The sequence below is a fragment of the Coregonus clupeaformis genome, chromosome 13 (assembly GCF_020615455.1).
Source record: "Coregonus clupeaformis isolate EN_2021a chromosome 13, ASM2061545v1, whole genome shotgun sequence".
Lineage (NCBI taxonomy): Eukaryota > Metazoa > Chordata > Actinopteri > Salmoniformes > Salmonidae > Coregonus > Coregonus clupeaformis.
The window spans coordinates 35,380,956-35,400,801 of record NC_059204.1 but is presented as its reverse complement, the minus strand read 5'-3'; the positions used below and the strand labels follow the sequence as shown (position 1 = coordinate 35,400,801).

Below are 19,846 nucleotides of genomic sequence, written 5' to 3'. Positions count from 1 at the left end.
ACATTTGTATCGTACAAGTCATTACATTTTAAAGGTTGGTTTTGGGAGCTGAGCAACAGGTTGTTTACTTCCACATCTTGTCATATGTTTGCCAAATGCTCTCCATAGAGTTAATTCATTGTGCATTTGTTCTCCATCAGATTGAGTTCATTCTCAAGTTCAACAGGCTGGGTTACAGCTATAAAAGGGAAGAAAAAAAGTACACACGCTCTAATGTTGTACACCAGCTCTAATCCTCTTAACTGAGATAAACTCCCATGCCCCAGGAGCCCTATTGTTCAACTGCATGAGGTCCTTGTTTCACATTACACCACAATGCAGCTGTGTGGAGCTGGACCCCTAAAATGTTTTGACTGGGATGAGGATTAGGCTTTGCTGATTTACTTTCTCATGCACAATGTCTATGCATGTTTAATTAAAACTCCATATATACAGTTGAAGTCGGAAGTTTACATACACCTTAGCCAAATACATTTAAACTCAGTTTTTCACAATTCCTGACATTTAATCCTAGTAAGAATTCCCTGTTTTAGGTCAGTTAGGATCACCATTTTATTTTAAGAATGTGAAATGTCATAATAATAGTAGAGAGTGATTTATTTAAGCTTTTATTTCTTTCATCACATTCCCAGTGGGTCAGAAGTTTACATACACTCAATTAGTATTTGGTAGCATTGCCTTTAAATTGTTTAACTTGGGTCAAATGTTTCAGGTAGCCTTCCACAAGCTTCCCACAATAAGTTGGGTGAATTCTGGCTCATTCTTCCTGACAGAGCTGGTGTAACTGAGTCAGGTTCGTAGGCCTCCTTGCTCACACACGCTTTTTCAGTTCTGCCCACACATTTTCTATAGGATTGAGGTCAGGGTTTTGTGATGGCCACTCCAATACCTTGACTTTGTTGTCCTTAAGCCATTTTGCCACAACTTTGGAAGTATGCTTGGGGTCATTGTCCATTTGGAAGACCCATTTGCAACCAAGCTTTAACTTCCTGACTGATGTCTTGAGATGTTGCTTCAATATATCCACATAATTGTCCTTCCTCATGATGCCATCTATTTTGTGAAGTGCACCAGTCCCTCCTGCAGCAAAGCACCCCCACAGCATGATGCTGCCACCCCTGTGCTTCACGGTTGGGATGGTGTTCTTCGGCTTGCAAGCGTCCCCCTTTTTCCTCCAAACATAACGATGGTCATTATGGCCAAACAGTTCTATTTTTGTTTCATCAGACCAGAGGACATTTCTCCAAAAAGTATGATCTTTGTCCCCATGTGCAGTTGCAAACTGTAGTCTGGCTTTTTTATGGCGGTTTTGGAGCAGTGGCTTCTTCCTTGCTGAGCGGCCTTTCAGGTTATGTCGATATAGGACTGGTTTTACTGTGGCTATAGATACTTTTGTACCTGTTTCCTCCAGCATCTTCACAAGGTCCTTTGCTGTTGTTCTGGGATTGATTTGCACTTTTCGCACCAAAGTACGTTAATCTCTAGGAAACAGAACGCGTCTCCTTCCTGAGCGGTATGACGGCTGCGTGGTCCCATGGTGTTTATACTTGCGTACTATTGTTTGTACAGATGAACGTTGTACCTTCAGGCGTTTGGAAATTGCTCCCGAGGATGAACCAGACTTGTGGAGGTCTACAAAAATTTTTCTGAGGTCTTTCTTTTGGTTTTCCTATGATGTCAAGCAAAGAGGCACTGAGTTTGAAGGTAGGCCTTGAAATACATCTACAGGTACACCTCCAATTGACTCAAATGATGTCAATTAGCCTATCAGAAGCTTCTAAAGCCATAACATCATTTTCTGGAATTTTCCAAGCTGTTTAAAGGCACAGTCAACTTAGTGTATGTAAACTTTTGACCCACTGGAATTGTGATACAGTGAATTATAAGTGAAATAATCTGTCTGTAAACAATTGTTGGAAAAATTACTCGTGTCATGCACAAAGTAGATGTCCTAACCGACTTGCCAAAACTATAGTTTGTTAACAAGAATTTTGTGGAGTGGTTGAAAAACGAGTTTTAATGACTCCAACCTAAGTGTATGTAAACTTCTGACTTCAACTGTACATAATGGATTGTGTAAAATCGGCAACAAATAAATGTCCTTAAAGCAGTGATGTTTAGGTCAATCTCAATTGAGGATAATATATAAATTATTGCTCATGTATATAGTATTTCTCATCTCTTAGAATCTGATAATCTAGCTGATCGACTGGGTGCAATCCACTGCCTGACGTACAAACTCCCAGAGAAGAATCGAGAAATGCTAAGCCTACTGATCCAACACCTGGTCAAGTAAGAGCTAACCTGATATGATATGCCGCTGTTGTGCTGCAGCCTCTGTGCCTTGTCTCCTAACTGATGCAGTTGCAAGGGTTATTCTTATTTAGGCCTTTTATTGTGGTTTAATTGCATATCTGTGGTGTTGTGTTGCCCATGGGCTCAGTGAAGGGATTAACTGGCATCTGTTCAGATGGTTACAGTATCGGACTGAGACACTTGGATCTATGTATAGTGCAAATGTAATGTACATTTAAATTGGGAAATACCTGTCCAATCCTCCAATATCATCAATATCCTGTTTATTAATTTATGATAGATGTGCAATTATAAATTGACATTAACTGGCATTAAGTTGTTCACTATTAGATAGGCGTTTGTTCCTATTGGACATGACTTTAGAGTCATGTTGTTTACAAACCCATCTGGATTCCTATTGACAGTGTCTGCGGTAACAGTGGGGACAACCTGATGACTCCCTCCAACATGGGCGTGATCTTCGGCCCCACCCTGATGAGGGCAGAAGAGGAGACTGTGGCAGCCATGTTGGATATAAAGTTCCAGAACATTGTTGTTGAGATTCTCATTGAGGACTACACCAAGGTGAATTTGAAAGATTCAGTTACCGCTCCTCCCTTGCAAAGAGCTTAAGAGTCAAGTGATTGTTATTTGATGTACTGTGGCATCATACACATTCAAGTAGGCCATGGTTCATTCTCGATCAGTGAATCTCAAACTTTTCCACTCGGGGGGTCCCCCCTTCCATCATTGGGGAACAACCTAGCTAAAACATGTTAACTGACATGGGTTACTTGATCTGGACATTTCTGACAAGTTATAAATGGCTCTCTAAGGTCTGCAATGACTGGCATGACAAGAGTAAAACTGCTGATGTACTACCCAATTACGTAATTGCACCTTGTGTATTTTACTATTACAACTTTCAAGAGTATGTTGAAAGCCTGAGTCGGGCTTTCAACTTACTCTTGAAAGTTGGAATAGTAGAATGCACAAGGTGCACAGTTTGGGAACCACTGATCTAGGTACTAATGCGTATTCTCAAGTATAATGTAATGTATATTAAATGTAAGTCCTTTTGGACGAGCTGCTGTGATTACAGATATTCTGCAGTGCACCAGAGAAGAGTTCCACAGCCCCACCAATGCCTCCTCCAAGGTTCACCCCAAGGAAACGGCAACCAATCACCATCTCCAAGCGTCCGGCCCGCGTCTACCTAGCAGTTAATTATGGCCAGGTCCAGAACACTGAGAGTAATTATTTACCTCTGCTTTAATCATCATGATCATCATCACCATAACCATTATTATCATTATCATCCCTTGTCCTGCAAATGCAGATTATATTAAGATTATTACATTGTTCACTTGGTATGTGTAAGGTGATTTATACAGTAGGTGGCTGATGTTTATTCTGGACACTGTATTACTGAGAGAATGATGTGGGAATCTTAAGCACTTGTGAATTGATAGCACAGAATACAGAATGTACTTTTACTTTTCTTTCTAAATGTTTGGTCTTTACATGAATTGCATGCCCTTCTTTGAGGGAAAGGTGTGTTCTTTTATCAAGCCATTTTAAACCAATTTGGTTGAATTGGAAGCAATAAACGTCAAAAAAAATTTGCATGCCATATCTAGATGTTTGCTTACTCCAACCTCTTCCTAACTGCACTTAGAGAGGCAGTAGGAGGTCTTGTGTGCTCACTGAATGGAAGTTTTTGCTTCAGGCTAAATCATGTAATTTATACCTCTTGTAACTTTGCGTTAAATGTCTGTGTGTGAGTCAGTCCTTTCATTTACTGTGGCATGGATAGATGTGGAACACTTGCAGCTTGTCCTCCCCTCATTGTGTGGTATTTTATTTAGTGCTCTTCTCTGAGTTCCTGCTTGGAGTTACCAAATAACCAGCTCTGCTTTGCATGACAATTAACTACCACCTGTCTGAATCCAGCATTTGAATAGTGCATGTACCACTGGAAACCTGGCCAACAGCATGAATCTAGATGAGACAAAGAGTACGCCGAAGTCGTCTGTTTACTTTTTAATCTCCTAAAGTAATAGATAATTGTTATACGCAATCCTCTTTCCTAAAAACGTATTTTTCTCTGGATCACAGACTATTAATCCACAAATGTACTTTTTATTTAACTATAAAGGCTTTGTTTTTTCCATTAGTTAATGAATCCGTCCAAATGCCCACATTTAGACATTGCTTTTATAATACTCAGAATGCATGAATGAATGAAAGTACTAATTAAAATAATATATCTTGGTTTGTGTGGTTCATTTGTTTTTATTAGCTTTAATTATTCATTTTTAATAGGTAAAACATGGTTAGATCACACATACCACATGTATAGACATAACATTCTGTAAGTAGAAGTATTCTACATGTGATAGGTAGGAGCTCAGGAGAAGTAATGATCATATCAAGTTCAAAATCAGTTCTAAAGCATTAACCTCTGCATTACGACTATGTGGGGAATTACCTGCATATTCTTTAACCACTAAACCCAACCACAAGAAGGTAGTTCAGGAATATGCTTATGCTGAAAATGTGTTGAACTTTATTTGTATTTCGATTGAACTCTGTTTTTAACCTGTGTTTGTGTCACATAGATGAGCAGAATGGCAGCAGACCAGAGGGGGTGAATTTTGGCGGGGACACCCCAACGAGCCCCACACCTATCCAGAGGACCAAACCCATTACCGCCCCTCCACGGCTCCATAGGGACCCTCCTCAGAGTAAGGCCCTCCTGCCCAAGCCATCAACCCGCCAGGACAGACACTCAGACTCTGACGTTGCCAAACTGGTCGCTAAGCTACAGGGCGGAAGTCAGAGGCCAGATACAGCAGCAACAGCCAATGGAGAGACAGGAGTCACTGTAAAGCGAGCGCAGTCCTTCCAAGGCAGGAGACCAACTCCTCGAAGTGTTGCAGTCATCAGAGAAGGTAGCAGAACAACCTGTAGCCTACTATATCATCTCACAACACAAACACACTATGAATTCTATACTATTTTATATGCCGCTTAACCACATTGCAGCAGTACAGTACTTAGCTGGTCTGTGATATTGATGCCATATTATCATGTGCAATGAGAAGAGAAATTGGAAAGTGGATTTTCATACATTGTGTTAGCTCTTGGTTGTGTTAGATTTTTTAATTTGAATCTACATTTCATGACAGTTTACCTAAGGTTTTCCTTCCTTACATTGCAGCAGAAAGTGACGGCGTGATCAAAACGAGGTCTCCGGCTGAGAAGCCTGCCATCTGCAGACCTCCAACCAGACCCCCTGACCCGCCTAGCCGATACCCTGCACCCCATAAGAGCCCCACTGCAGCCCCCAGCGAGGACACCCCAGTGTCGTAGTGAGTAGATCTTAGAACTCAGCCGGACATAGACACTCCATCCAGACTGATTAAAATTGTAATCAAGAGAACAATCACAAAATACTGTGTTAGCCATGAGTTTCCTTTTGGTCTTCCTCCAGTCCTTGTTAAATTTACGGTTTCCCCTGTCAAGTTGAAATATCACAAGAAGTTGGATCCCCTTTTCCTAATGAACCCTCCATACCAGACTAATTCAATTGGCTTAATTTTTTGCCCACATTGTCTAACTGTCTGGTTTACTCATCTCCAAACATTTGTTATTCTGTTTTGGAGTTGAGTTGGAAGCATTATATAGTCAGAGTGTACATGAAGTCTTAGTCAGTTTATTTTCTTAGGACAAAGATTTCACTCTTTTATTGTACATTATTCACTAGTCTGTTCAGAAACTCCCCACTATGATTTCAGCTTCAGTGTCCCATTTGATATCACATTGTAGTGACAAAATAACCTATAATTTGCTACTCACCAATGACCCTTCTTGTACTCTGTTCATGCCTGCCCCTGTTGTTTTACAAGGGGTATGCCGTGCAATGCCATAATAGATTTAGGGTGATATGTTCTGCCTACTAAACACTGCTAAAATACACAAAAGAAAAACTGTGTTACTCATAATACTTGCACTGTGATGCATCTCAAAAGCTCTCTTTTACAATGTCCATCAGATTGTGGCAATAATTTATGTGGATCTCAAGTAAACAGTGTGCACAACAGATGTAGGTAATGAGATCACAAGCTGTAGTATTCCAAACTCATTTTGTATTAGGTGCCCTCCTATCTATTTCAAATACTACAGTTATTTTGTAACATCTTATTCTAAGTAACATGTCATTTTCCCATTGCCAGGGCTGTTTAGTGGGTAGAAAATGTTGCCCATAATGTTTGTCATTGTACTCTAGCAGTGTTTGGTATGCTGTAAACCCAACATGTCTCAGGGATCATCTGGGATTCATCTGTCTTTCTCTTTCTCCAGCGTTGCTTCCAAAGCCAAGTTTTTTGAGAATGCTTCAAGGCAATTTGGAAGGTAGGTTTGAAACAAAACTCTATCTCTACATGCCCCTTTGCTCCATGAAATCCTTATGTAGAGGAAATCCGCAAGATATGCATGTTACATGACAAGATGGCAGTAGCTACAGCCACGGTTGGCAAGGCCTCAACATGCTGCAAAGCCAAGTTGTTTAAACATAATGCTTCATGCTGATGGCTGAGAAATTAATTGATGAGTTCACTTTAAAGATTAACTATTGAAAGTATCTTGCTCTTAAAAATGTAGTAGTCACTGTCCCTGGTCTCAGCTTGTTTGACCATTTATAATTAAATTGGAGCTGAGAGGCTGTCTTGAATTATCTCAAATGAATGTTGAAAATAATCCATACTTGGCCATAAAACTATGTCCATGCTTGTATGACTAAAGTGATAAGCCCCCAACTTTAACTGCCACAGACCTACATGGTTTTCTCACTAACAAGCTTTAACAAGTGATTGAGCTCATGATTGGGCTCTATTTTCGGCTGGCGCTGAGGCGGCTAAGTGTCAAACACACTGGCATTTTCCACCCCTTACACCAGGTTCGGCAATTTACCAGTCTAACATCAGCTCGCTTGCGCTGAGGTGGAAGTGGTGGCATTATTTATAATAATAATAATATGCCATTTAGCAGACGCTTTTATCCAAAGCGACTTAGTCATGCGTGCATACATTATTATTTTTTTGTGTATGGGTGGTCCCGGGGATCGAACCCACTACCTTGGCGTTACAAGCGCCGTGCTCTACCAGCTGAGCTACAGAGGACCACCATATTTGAGGTGTGTCCTTAAAAACAAGGTCAAAAGTGACAATTTCATGCAGCGCTAACGGGATGTTTTAAGACCCACCAAAAGCAGGTGTTAACGGTATCGCAGTTAGTAATGGCATTGGCTTTTGAGAGCAGAAGCACAGCCTATCAAGCCATGAAACACATTGCCCATGGAGCGTGCCTTTTGTGCCGGTGAATCTCGTATTTAGAAACATAAAAAAACAATTGTTTTCTGCCCATTTTGTTTAATTTGATACAAAACCAAGCATAGCCTACCCTCCCCTTAACCGTTTAGACCCGTGGGAATTGGCCTAAATTAAAATGTTTCTTACAGAATAAATATATGAAATGCATAACCATGGTAGCAATTGAAAGGGAACACTGGAGATTATGGGGAAATTATCAGACCAAAGGTGAGGACACAACAGTTCACCTGACAAAAGGCTGAATCCAAACATTACACTGTTGATTTTATGTGCATTTTACATTTACTGTATATTTCGACGTATTTGTTTATAATGAAATCTGAAAATAATTTGGATACATTCAGGAACATGATAAGAATATTCCTGGAAAATGTGTTGTAGGTGCAACATAAGACAAAATAATTACAAGGGTTTGAGTGAGAGGACTAACTGGTGTCTCCAAATGGCCACACACCTCTCCAAAGTGTGCACATTTCCTAAGTAAAATCAATCTACTTGTATGGCTCAAAGAACAGTCTTCAACTATAAGGTGCTGTTTTGAGCTCTCCTAGCCATGCCGTTGAGGAACTAGAGCAAGCACACTTGTAGTAGTTTTGTTTGGAACACAACCCTGCATCCCTGCCATCACACAATTACTGTTGTTGTTTACGCAATCCAAAGTTATAAAATACGATATTACAGTGTTAGGCTTTCACAATGCAATTCAGAGAAACAAAACGTAATTTTGGTGCGCATAGAAAGGAGTCTTGAGTGCATTCAGGTGCGTGTGCCGCGGTACATTTTCTTCACAGTAGACAAACATCATTCTGTTCAGAATAACCCAGGGTATATATAATAATAATATAATATGCCATTTAGCAGACGCTTTTATCCAAAGCGACTTACAGTCGTGCGTGCATACATTTTTGTGTATGGGTGGTCCCGGGGATCGAACCCACTACCTTGGCGTTACAAGCGCCGTGCTCTACCAGCTGAGCTACAGAGGACCACATGTCCTCTGTAGCTCAGAGTAACTGTACATCAAACACAGTGATCATAAACGTCGACACTGTATATATATGGCATGAGTTTTATGATATGAAAATGTGAAGTGCATATTTAGTCTCACCGGTGTTTGACTTGCTCGTATGACATCAAAGCAGTATTTATAATCGTCAACGTCTCATCTTTCAAAATATATAGTCCTCTTAGACCATTTTTACATTGACGATAGCAAAGGGACGTTTTCTAGAGGTTCTCGAGAGGTATCGATTCTTGAGAGACCATACTGCTGCGAAATTATCACGTCTCGAGCACTACCTCAAAATGTTTAGATATGTATGTCAAAATGTTGAAATACGCAAGTAAAACTGCGTAAGTCTACATTTTGAAATAGGTCATACGAATATAATGTTTTTTCATTTGTAACATTGTGTGGTGATTTCAAAGGTGGCACCACAGGTCCCAGAGTGGTGGGGGGGAAATTGTAACCAGGTAAAACTCAAAGTATGACAGTAATAAATCAGCTGTGATGGGAACAGAGTTTTCTATCAGGTCATATGTTTTTTTTTTTAAGTCCTTGCAAAACCCCTGGCCCTAGGGAGGATGAAAACATTAAAATCCTGTCAAACAAATCATGAGGCGATTCAGTCTAAACAACAGTGCTTTGACCCTCTTTTCAATGCTTTTGTGTCAATATTTTTTATTCAACCAAGTCAAAAGTGCTGGGGCAAATGCCTGCTCGCCACACGTTTACCGTGCTGAACTCTGCAGCGGGATAGATGGAAATCGCAACACAATGGTAAAAATGAAGAAACATAACCTTTATTTTTGAGTGGCGGGATTGGGCTTCCATATAAAACAGCTCAACATCTCAACTCCCCGGTGAATTATACCCATGTTTTCAGTCGCAATTTGCTTTTGCCACATGAAGCCTAATGATTTGCATGATATTTATAAAAATTAAGCATGGTTTGTTGTAATGTTGTAAGGTAGGCCTACTTTACTTTTATATTTGTATTAGAGGGGTAATCGTTCATTTTTGATAGGCTAGCGTTACTTGGTGAAGAGATTTTGTTATCTTTAGCTAGCAGTAGGCTAATTGTGCTTTTGCCTTGAAGCTAAAATGTAATAAGTGTAGAGACAAGAAAATAAACCCTTTAAATGGGAATGGAAACACATTAGGAAGTAAAGCTAAGCAAAGAGATTCCACCCGCTAATACTAAACGTGCATTTAACATAGAAACATCTCTATTTTTAGGATATGGAAATTGAACATTGTTTTTTTGAGGTATGGGTAGCGCCATCTTGAATTGCCATAGTAACGACTGAAGCCAATGCGTGCATCATTGGCAGGATTGAGCAAATTGTGAGTTTTGGTAGGGGACTGAAAGTGAATGCTGCCACCAGGAGGTGCCTCACCTCCACTGGACCTGAAAGATTTCTCACAACGTTGACAGCTTTGTCACTGAGATCAGGACAAAAATATAAAGGTAAACTGTATACAATTCGTTTTTATGTTGGTAATTATAATATTTACATTTTAGAGTATTTTTTTCCCTGATTGATAAGATGAGTATATGAAATTAACTTTTGATAACAGCCAAAACGCCAAAACGCTCATATTGACAATTTGAAAAGCATTTGTTATTAGTATTAGCTAAGAGCTAAAATTAACTGGCTAGTGTCTGATTCAGACAGCCACAAGAAAGGGCTGCTGCAGAATTGCTATTTTTCCAGTAAAATGTATGATACCCATATAATTATTAGCTAGCTAGATAACTAGCTACATAGCTAAATATCTGATTAGGTGTCTGTTTATCTGTGATATGATTCCTAAAAATAGTAAGCCTGCTGGCTGTTGATAGCAAGAATGAATGTAGCCTAAGCCTGAAACCTAACCCTTATGATGATAGCTAGCTAATAGCTATGACTTTTGAAAGCTCAGGCTGGTAGTCAGCTTGGTAACTAAATCCTCCTGGTCTAGCTGGTAAATGTCAATGATGTTTCCTTGTTATGTACTGTTAGGTCTATGTATACTGTATATTAGGTCTATGTTTTTAAAATTCTCTCTCTCTCTGTAGGAGACTGTGGTGGACTGTCAGCTCTCTGACCTTTGTGGGGAGGACGACACTGTAGACATGTCACCTGTGCACCAGGCAGTCAATAGATGGTGTCAAAGACAGACAGGGGCTGGAGAGACTGGACAACATGCTGCTGAGGCTGCAGACCGGGCAAAGGGACAATCACACCCACATTCACACCCTCACCCTCACAGTCTAGGTGAGCCTAGGTGTACTTCAATGTACTAGAGGACTCCTCTAGAAATTGTTGGCTTTGTTATAGGAAAGATGGAAAGGAGGATATGGCGTGGTTTGTTTTTGTTGCACCAGAATGCGAGGGCAAGCAGTTATGCATTGTAGAGTACCAAAATTATTTTAGGTTGTGGTACTCCATTGAGTGTGACTCATTGCAGACATAGGCACTAGTAAAGTGACTCCTAGTCTTCACCCAGTAGCTCAGATTGTCACTGATCATTTCACCTCTTGCATGCTTTTAATTTGTTCCCATTCTGACTCTTTATGTATTAGGCAATAGGCGTAATGGAATGTATGTACAGAAAAAATTGATGTTGTAAAAGCCAATTATTGTTATTACAGTGGGGGAAAAAAGTATTTAGTCAGCCACCAATTGTGCACGTTCTCCCACTTAAAAAGAAGAGAGAGGCCTGTAATTTTCATCATAGGTACACGTCAACTATGACAGACAAAATTAGGAAAAAAAATCCAGAAAATCACATTGTAGGATTTTTAATGAATTTATTTGCAAATTATGGTGGAAAATAAGTATTTGGTCAATAACAAAAGTTTCTCAATACTTTGTTATACACCCTTTGTTGGCAATGACACAGGTCAAACGTTTTCTGTAAGTCTTCACAAGGTTTTCACACACTGTTGCTGGTATTTTGGCCCATTCCTCCATGCAGCTCTCCTCTAGAGCAGTGATGTTTTGGGGCTGTCGCTGGGCAACACAGACTTTCAACTCCCTCCAAAGATTTTCTATGGGGTTGAGATCTGGAGACTGGCTAGGCCACTCCAGGACCTTGAAATGCTTCTTACGAAGCCACTCCTTCGTTGCCCGGGCGGTGTTTTTGGGATCATTGTCATGCTGAAAGACCCAGCCACGTTTCACCTTCAATGCCCTTGCTGATGGAAGGAGGTTTTCACTCAAAATCTCACGATACATGGCCCCATTCATTCTTTCCTTTACACGGATCAGTCGTCCTGGTCCCTTTGCAGAAAAACAGCCCCAAAGCATGATGTTTCCACCCCCATGCTTCACAGTAGGTATGGTGTTCTTTGGATTCAACTCAGCATTCTTTGTCCTCCAAACACGACGTAGTTGAGTTTTTACCAAAAAGTTATATTTTGGTTTCATCTGACCATATGACATTCTCCCAATCCTCTTCTGGATCATCCAAATGCACTCTAGCAAACTTCAGACGGGCCTGGACATGTACTGGCTTAAGCAGGGGGACACGTCTGGCACTGCAGGATTTGAGTCCCTGGCGGCGTAGTGTGTTACTGATGGTAGGCTTTGTTACTTTGGTCCCAGCTCTCTGCAGGTCATTCACTAGGTCCCCCCGTGTGGTTCTGGGATTTTTGCTCACCGTTCTTGTGATCATTTTGACCCCACGGGGTGAGATCTTGTGTGGAGCCCCAGATCGAGGGAGATTATCAGTGGTCTTGTATGTCTTCCATTTCCTAATAATTGCTCCCACAGTTGATTTCTTCAAACCAAGCTGCTTACCTATTGCAGATTCAGTCTTCCCAGCCTGGTGTAGGTCTACAATTTTGTTTCTGGTGTCCTTTGACAGCTCTTTGGTCTTGGCCATAGTGGAGTTTGGAGTGTGACTGTTTGAGGTTGTGGACAGGTGTCTTTTATACTGATAACAAGTTCAAACAGGTGCCGTTAATACAGGTAACGAGTGGAGGACAGAGGAGCCTCTTAAAGAAGAAGTTACAGTTCTGTGAGAGCCAGAAATCTTGCTTGTTTGTAGGTGACCAAATACTTATTTTCCCCCATAATGTGCAAATAAATGTATTAAAAATCCTACAATGTGATTTTCTGGAGAAAAAAAATCTCAATTTGTCTGTCATAGTTGACGTGTACCTATGATGAAAATTACAGGCCTCTCTCATCTTTTGAAGTGGGAGAACTTGCACAATTGGTGGCTGACTAAATACTGTTTTTCCCCACTGTATTCTTATCATATTTTGTAATTCCAATTTCGATGTAACTTGCACTTAGTTTTTTAGGCTTGAGTGAGACAATGTATTCCCCTCAATAAAGTTATTTCAATAAAGTTCTTGATTTATTGATATTATATTACTTGTGCATGTCTTTCCTTATGATATTGTAGCAGTTTCAAAGACCAAGATTGGAGGACCGTCCACTGGTGATGAAGTGTTTACTCTGTCTGTTTTGAGATTGGTATGTCAGGAACGCTGCCAAAACATGACAGTAATAAACCGGTTGAACCCTTCACCTGGACTGGTGGCATGTGTTTGTATGTGTAAACCCTGCCTTACAAAGATCTTGGTGCCGAAACCGCCACATTGGTAGAGAATGCGGGCAAGGTAGTGAGGATACACATACAGCCACACCAATTTTTTGGGGGGGTTGTTTAAGGATAGACAACCATGGAAGATCTGTTGAAGCAATTAGTCACTTCCAATAACCTGCAACAAGAAGCCAATCGGCAGCAAGCGGAAACCAATCACTTGTTATTGGAGGAACAAAGGAAGTGTCAACTGCAGATGAATATGGACTGGCGAAAGATAACTGCTGAAATCACTGCTGTGAAAATGGCTCAACAGACCGCTGGTCTACCCATTGTGGCCACTCGGTATCTGCAGAAAATGAAGCCGGATGATGACGTTGAGGCTTTCCTCAAGACATTTATGCGCACGGCAGAACGAGAGGCATGGTCACAGATAAAATGGGCAGGAATACTGGCTCCATTTCTTTGTGGGGACGCACAACAGGTGTGGTCTGATCTGGAAGCAACGGAAGCCAATGACTATGACACACTGAATAACTAAATATTAGCACGGTTGGGAGTCACTGTCTCTTTGAGGGCACAGCAGTTCCACACTTGGACAAATCAGCCCGAGAAGGCACCCTGGTCACAGATGTTTGATCTGGTCCACCTAGCAAAAAAATGGCTAGAGCCCGCAACCCTCAGTACTGGGGACATCGTGGAAAGAATAGTGATTGACCACTACATCCGAGCCTTACCTTACGAGTTAAAGAAGATTGTCAGCCTGGGCAGTCCCACCATAGCGGACGGAGTGGTGGACCTCGTTGAGAGATGTCGAGCAACGGAAGAACTGCTCAAACCCAGTCAGCTAAACAGAACCACCCAGGAAAACGGAGGCCTCAAAGAGGAGGAAGAAAGACATCTCAACTGCAGACTCCCCGGGTTTGGAAAGCAAGAATCCAAAGAGCGGATGGGGAACGTGGGCGCCAGTACCCGGTTTTCCAAGCTGAAGCAAAGACGAGGAATAGAGGGGTGGATACCGACCCCCAGGAGTGCTACCGTTGTGGTGAAATAGGACACATCGCATGGAACTGTCCCAAGAAGGAGGAATTCATGCAGGTCAACATTTCTAATCTACACCACTGCCATGTCATTTCTACCCATGTCCAAGCCCACCGCCACCCACCGTACCTCCGTCGGGTACAGTCCAAGGGAAAGGAGTTGATGCTCTTCTAGTCTCTGGGAGCATGGTCTCCCTCATCATGCCTTCACTATTAACCCAGCCACTGAGGACTACCGCTCCAACCATGGACATCACCTGTGTACACGGGGACACCAAAACTTATACAACCGCAGATGTAGAGATTAACACCACCAGAGGGCGGTTCAGAGGTAACCTAGGGTTGATTGAGAACCTACCATATCCCATGCTACTGGGTCGCGACTGTCCATATTTTCAAGAATTGTGGAAAGGACTACCGGACAAAGGAGTTGGCTGTGCCAGTAATAGGGCATGCTAGGTACCATTTTACATTTTCCAGTGAAAAGAAACCGCTACCAAAGAACTCCCTGACCTATGAAAGGAAAATTATCAATTTGGTACTTACCTGCCCGACTCCCGTAGCCGACACTCGAGTTCTCCTGGGAGAAGATGGTGGAGCAAACGACGAAGAGGCAGGAAATCCAGTGGGTATAAATGGGCCAGAAATGGTGGAAGAGGAGGAACAGGAAGCGCAGGGCGAGGGGCCTGGAAATTCTTATGCCAATGAGATTTTTCCTCCCAAGTTAACACAGTATAGGGGAAGGTTTGGTACGGCTCAGCTGGAAGACCCCACACTACAGAACGCCAGACGGAATGTCAAGGTAATAGAAGGTGTACCTGAAAATCATGCTCATGTACACACCTTTCCCCATTTTTCCATGAGAAACAATCTCTTATACCAGGTGACGAAGTCCAATGACGTCACAGTGGAGCAGCTGTTGGTTCCAACCCCTTTTCGGCGGACAGTGCTGAACCTGGCCCATAGCCACTTGTTGGGAGGACATTTACGGAGAGAAAAAACACAAGAACGGGTGTTAAAACGCTTCTTCTGGCAGGGGTATATGCGGATGTGATAAGCTATTGTCAGGGGTGTCCTGACTGTCAGAGAACCTCACCCCTCCCTGATTTACGAAATCCCTTAATCCCATTGCCAGTGATAGACACGCCATTCGATAGAATTGCTATGGATTTAATTGGACCCATACCACGGTCGGCAAAAGGTTTTCAACATATACTGGTCGTAGTGGATTATGCCACCAGGTATCCCGAGGCTATTCCCCTGCATAGAGCCAACAGCAAGAACATCGCTAGAGAGCTGCTACATATGTTTTCCAGGGTAGGTTTACCCCAAGAGATCCTGTCGGACCAAGGTACAGTGTTCATGTCCAAGGTGATGAAAGATGTATGTAAATTACTTCAAATCAAACAACTGTGCACGTCTGTATATCACCCCCAGACAGACGGCCTAGTCGAGAGATTCACTAGAACCCTGAAATCCATGCTCAGACAGACCATGGAGCGGGATGCGCGAAACTGGGACCAGCTGCTGCCGTTTTTTATGTTCACCATAAGGGAGGTAAAGATAGACTTCAGTACTTTCGGCCACTTCCTCTTCTTCCGAGAACCTGCTGGAAGAGATTACCCTTGGAGATGTATCGCCGTCCCAGACCTAAGAGTTACATGAGTTGGTTATAGAAAATAAAGATGTGTTTTCTTCCTTTCCATGACACACCCATCACATCCAACATGATATCATCACGCCTCCGGGGATAAGGGTCCATCAAAAACCTTACCGGATGCCAGAGAGCGGCAATAAAACAAGAAGTGGGGAAGATGTTGGAGCTGGATGTCATTGAAGAATCACACAGTGTGTGGTCCAGCCCGATAGTCCTGGTGTCGAAACCAGACGGTACAGTACGGTTCTGTAATGACTTCCGTAAGTTGAATGCCATTTCGGAATGTGATGCTTATCCCATGCCAGGAATAGATGAGATGATTGAAAGACTGGGAAATGCCCGGTTCATCAGTACACTTGACCTAACCAAGGAGTATTGGGAGGTTCCTCTGACCCCTGCAGCTCGTGAGAAGACGGCATTCTCCACTCCAGATGGTCTGTTCCAATATGTGCGATTGCACTTTGGGCTTCATGGAGCCCCCGCCTCGTTTGAAAGGCTGATGGACCACATTCTGCGCCCACATCAATCCTATACTGCAGCCTACCTGGACGATGTGATAATCCACTGCCACACGTGGGAGGAGCACCTAATCCGATTAACAGCGGTCCTTGACGCCCTTTAGCAAGCAGGCCTCACGGCCAATCCAATGGAAATGCATGCTGGGGGTGATTGAAGCAAAGTATCTGGGCTATTCCATAGGGCGAGGGTTGATCAAACCACATGAGAAGAAGGTCGCTGCGATCCAGGATTGGCCTCGACCAGTGAATAAGAACAGGCTTTCCTGGGAATAACCGGTTATTACAGACGTTTCATCCAGGATTATGCAATCATTTCGGGACCCCTGTGTGACCTGACCTGGAAGGCCAAACCTGCCATGGTACAGTGGAACACTGCGGCCGAAGAGGCATTTCAGAAACTGAAAACGGCCTTATGCACTTGCCCCTGTGTTGTATTCACCGGATTTCTCGAAACCTCTGATTGTACAGACAGATGCATCGGACACTGGAATTGGAGCTGTACTCTCCCAGGAAGTGGATGGAGAGGAACATCCTGTGCTGTGAATTAGCCGTAAGTTGATTCCCTGTGAAACCAAATATGCAACAGTGGAAAAATAGTGTTTGGCAATCAAATGGGCTCTGGAGTCCTTGAAATATTATGTTCTGGGCCGCTAGTTTGTGTTGATGACAGATCACGCTCCCCTTACCTGGATGAAGCAGAATAAGGACACTAACGCCTGGATCACAGGGTCTAAGGACCCTGAGGTTGGAGTCAACCGAACCCTCTCTCAGCTCATGACATTCCCGTCTCTAATGTGAATAGAAAATTGTACAGTGGGGAGACCAAGTATTTGATACACTGCCGATTTTGCAGGTTTTCCTACTTACAAAGCATGTAGAGGTCTTTCTATCATAGGTACACTTCAACTGTGAGAGACGGAATCTAAAACAAAAATACAGAAAATCACATTGTATGATTTTTAAGTAATTCATTTGCATTTTATTGCATGACATAAGTATTTGATACATCAGAAAAGCAGAACTTAATATTTGGTACAGAAACCTTTGTTTGCAATTACAGAGATCATACGTTTCCTGTAGGTCTTGACCAGGTTTGCACACACTGCAGTAGGGATTTTGGCCCACTCCTCCATACAGACCTTCTCCAGATCCTTCAGGTTTCGGGGCTGTCGCTGGGCAATATGGACTTTCAGCTCCCTCCAAAGATGTTCTGTTGGGTTCAGGTCTGGAGACTGGCTAGGCCACTCCAGGACCTTGAGATGCTTCTTACGGAGCCACTCCTTAGTTGCCCTGACTGTGTGTTTCGGGTCGTTGTCATGCTGAAAGACCCAGCCACGACCCATCTTCAATGCTCTTACTGAGGGAAGGAGGTTGTTGGCCAAGATCTCGCGATACATGGCCCCATCCATCCTCCCCTCAATACGGTGCAGTCGTCCTGTCCCCTTTGCAGAAAAGCATCCCCAAAGAATGATGTTTCCACCTCCATGCTTCACGGTTGGGATGGTGTTATTGGGGTTGTACTCATCCTTCTTCTTCCTCCAAACACGGCGAGTGGAGTTTAGACCAAAAAGCTCTATTTTTGTCTCATCAGACCACATGACCTTCTCCAATTCCTCCTCTGGATCATCCAGATGGTCATTGGCAAACTTCAGACGGGCCTGGACATGCGCTGGCTTCAGCAGGGGGACCTTGCGTGCGCTGCAGGATTTTAATCCATGACGGCGTAGTGTGTTATTAATGGTTTTCTTTGAGACTGTGGTCCCAGCTCTCTTCAGGTCATTGACCAGGTCCTGCCGTGTAGTTCTGGGCTGATCCCTCACCTTCCTCATGATCATTGATGCCCTACGAGGTGAGATCTTGCATGGAGCCCCAGACTGAGGGTGATTGACCGTCATCTTGAACTTCTTCCATTTTCTAATAATTGCGCCAACAGTTGTTGCCTTCTCACCAAGCTGCTTGCCTATTGTCCTGTAGCCCATCCCAGCCTTGTGCAGGTCTACAATTTTATCTCTGATGTCCTTACACAGCTCTCTGGTCTTGGCCATTGTGGAGAGGTTGGAGTCTGTTTGATTGAGTGTGTGGACAGGTGTCTTTTATACAGATAACGAGTTCAAACAGGTGCAGTTAATACAGGTAATGAGTGGAGAACAGGAGGGCTTCTTAAAGAAAAACTAACAGGTCTGTGAGAGCTGGAATTCTTACTGGTTGGTAGGTGATCAAATACTTATGTCATGCAATAAAATGCAAATTAATTACTTAAAAATCATACAATGTGATTTTCTTTATATTTGTTTTAGATTCCGTCTCTCACAGTTGAAGTGTACCTATGATAAAAATTACAGACATCTACATGCTTTGTAAGTAGGAAAACCTGCAAAATCGGCAGTGTATCAAATACTTGTTCTCCCCACTGTATGTACATATGATGTAAATGGAAATTTCGTCCCGATATCTCTATTCAGTGAGAATAAGACCATGATTTACAGCATTTTCCTCACTGTCAACAAAATGTTTGCAAAAGTTGCCCAATTAGCGGGAGGGATGGAGGCTACTTCTTTTCGCAAATGGTGCTCAAGTTCAGAACATCTGTCAGTCAAAACCCATACAGCGCTGTGAAGTGCAGAGCCTGAGGTCTGACGTCATGTATAGCATGTTACTGTACAGCCACTGCGTTCCAATTTATCGTTGCCCAAATCTGCCATTTTCAAGCTGTATTACGGGTACGCGTGTAAAGGGCTACTCAAGGCTGGTTTAGCAACTTCGCATTGGTGCGTATTTTTATCCTGGCCATGCATTAGCCAAGTAACCTATGAATAAAGGGGTTTAAATGGTCTACTGAGAGTGCTTTGAAATATTTTGGAGGATTTTGCCCTCATGCTTTTTCATGATCCACAATTCACACAACTGCAAACTTCATTTAGCTTCTTCAAGAAGGCTATCCATCCACGTTTTCAAAGAGCGCCCCTCGTCTGATTACCAGACTTTCTCCTCCATCTATTCAGTCCTCCTGTAATGCCATATCAACGGCAGATTTAGTTGACAATGTGCCTCGCACATAGGCAATGATACCATTAACAGGAGCCTAGTATTTATAGATGTGTGAATGTTATGCGTGAAGACATTTAGGCCTACGTGTGCACAGTGCCACGATATCATGCTTCTGATCCCATCCTACAGTATTTAGAAATATGGTTGTTGTTTTAAAAAACAGATTTCTTGTTTTTCGTTTCATTTTATTAAAAACCAGGCATAGCCTCCCCTCCCTTCCCCTCAATGAAGGCTGTTTTTTTGGGGTCCTGCCCAATGCAATCGCCAAATAGCAGCCTATCAATAAAGGGTTTGGCTCGTGAGACCGCTTTGATATAAATCTTAATCACCAAAGCTTTATTAAAACATCAAAT

At 42.5% G+C, this 19,846-nt stretch overlaps 1 protein-coding gene and 1 long non-coding RNA gene across 6 annotated transcripts in view; one reads left to right on the top strand and one right to left on the bottom strand.

Annotated features, from left to right (window-relative positions):
- The window catches only part of LOC121579934, a 29,143-nt gene extending 13,442 nt beyond the window's left edge, over positions 1-15,701 (bottom strand). The window contains exon 1 of the long non-coding RNA XR_006002963.1: positions 12,927-15,701. This is a non-coding gene — a long non-coding RNA (uncharacterized LOC121579934). The remainder of the gene's footprint in view (positions 1-12,926) is intronic.
- LOC121579933 (oligophrenin-1) overlaps positions 1-19,846 on the top strand; it is a 44,294-nt gene that overhangs the window by 20,100 nt on the left and 4,348 nt on the right. Inside the window, exons 17-24 of one of the 5 annotated variants that reach the window (XR_006002961.2) lie at positions 2,187-2,292; positions 2,721-2,880; positions 3,398-3,548; positions 4,917-5,249; positions 5,519-5,669; positions 6,661-6,711; positions 10,050-10,159; positions 10,751-10,949. Coding sequence is in view for 4 of the 5 variants with exons in the window: in XM_041894939.2 (XP_041750873.1) it covers positions 2,187-2,292; positions 2,721-2,880; positions 3,398-3,548; positions 4,917-5,249; positions 5,519-5,669; positions 6,661-6,711; positions 9,928-9,967 (992 nt within the window). In the remaining variant the exon portion in view is untranslated. The other 4 variants (XM_045224345.1, XM_041894939.2, XM_041894938.2 and 1 more) reach the window with 4 other exon arrangements.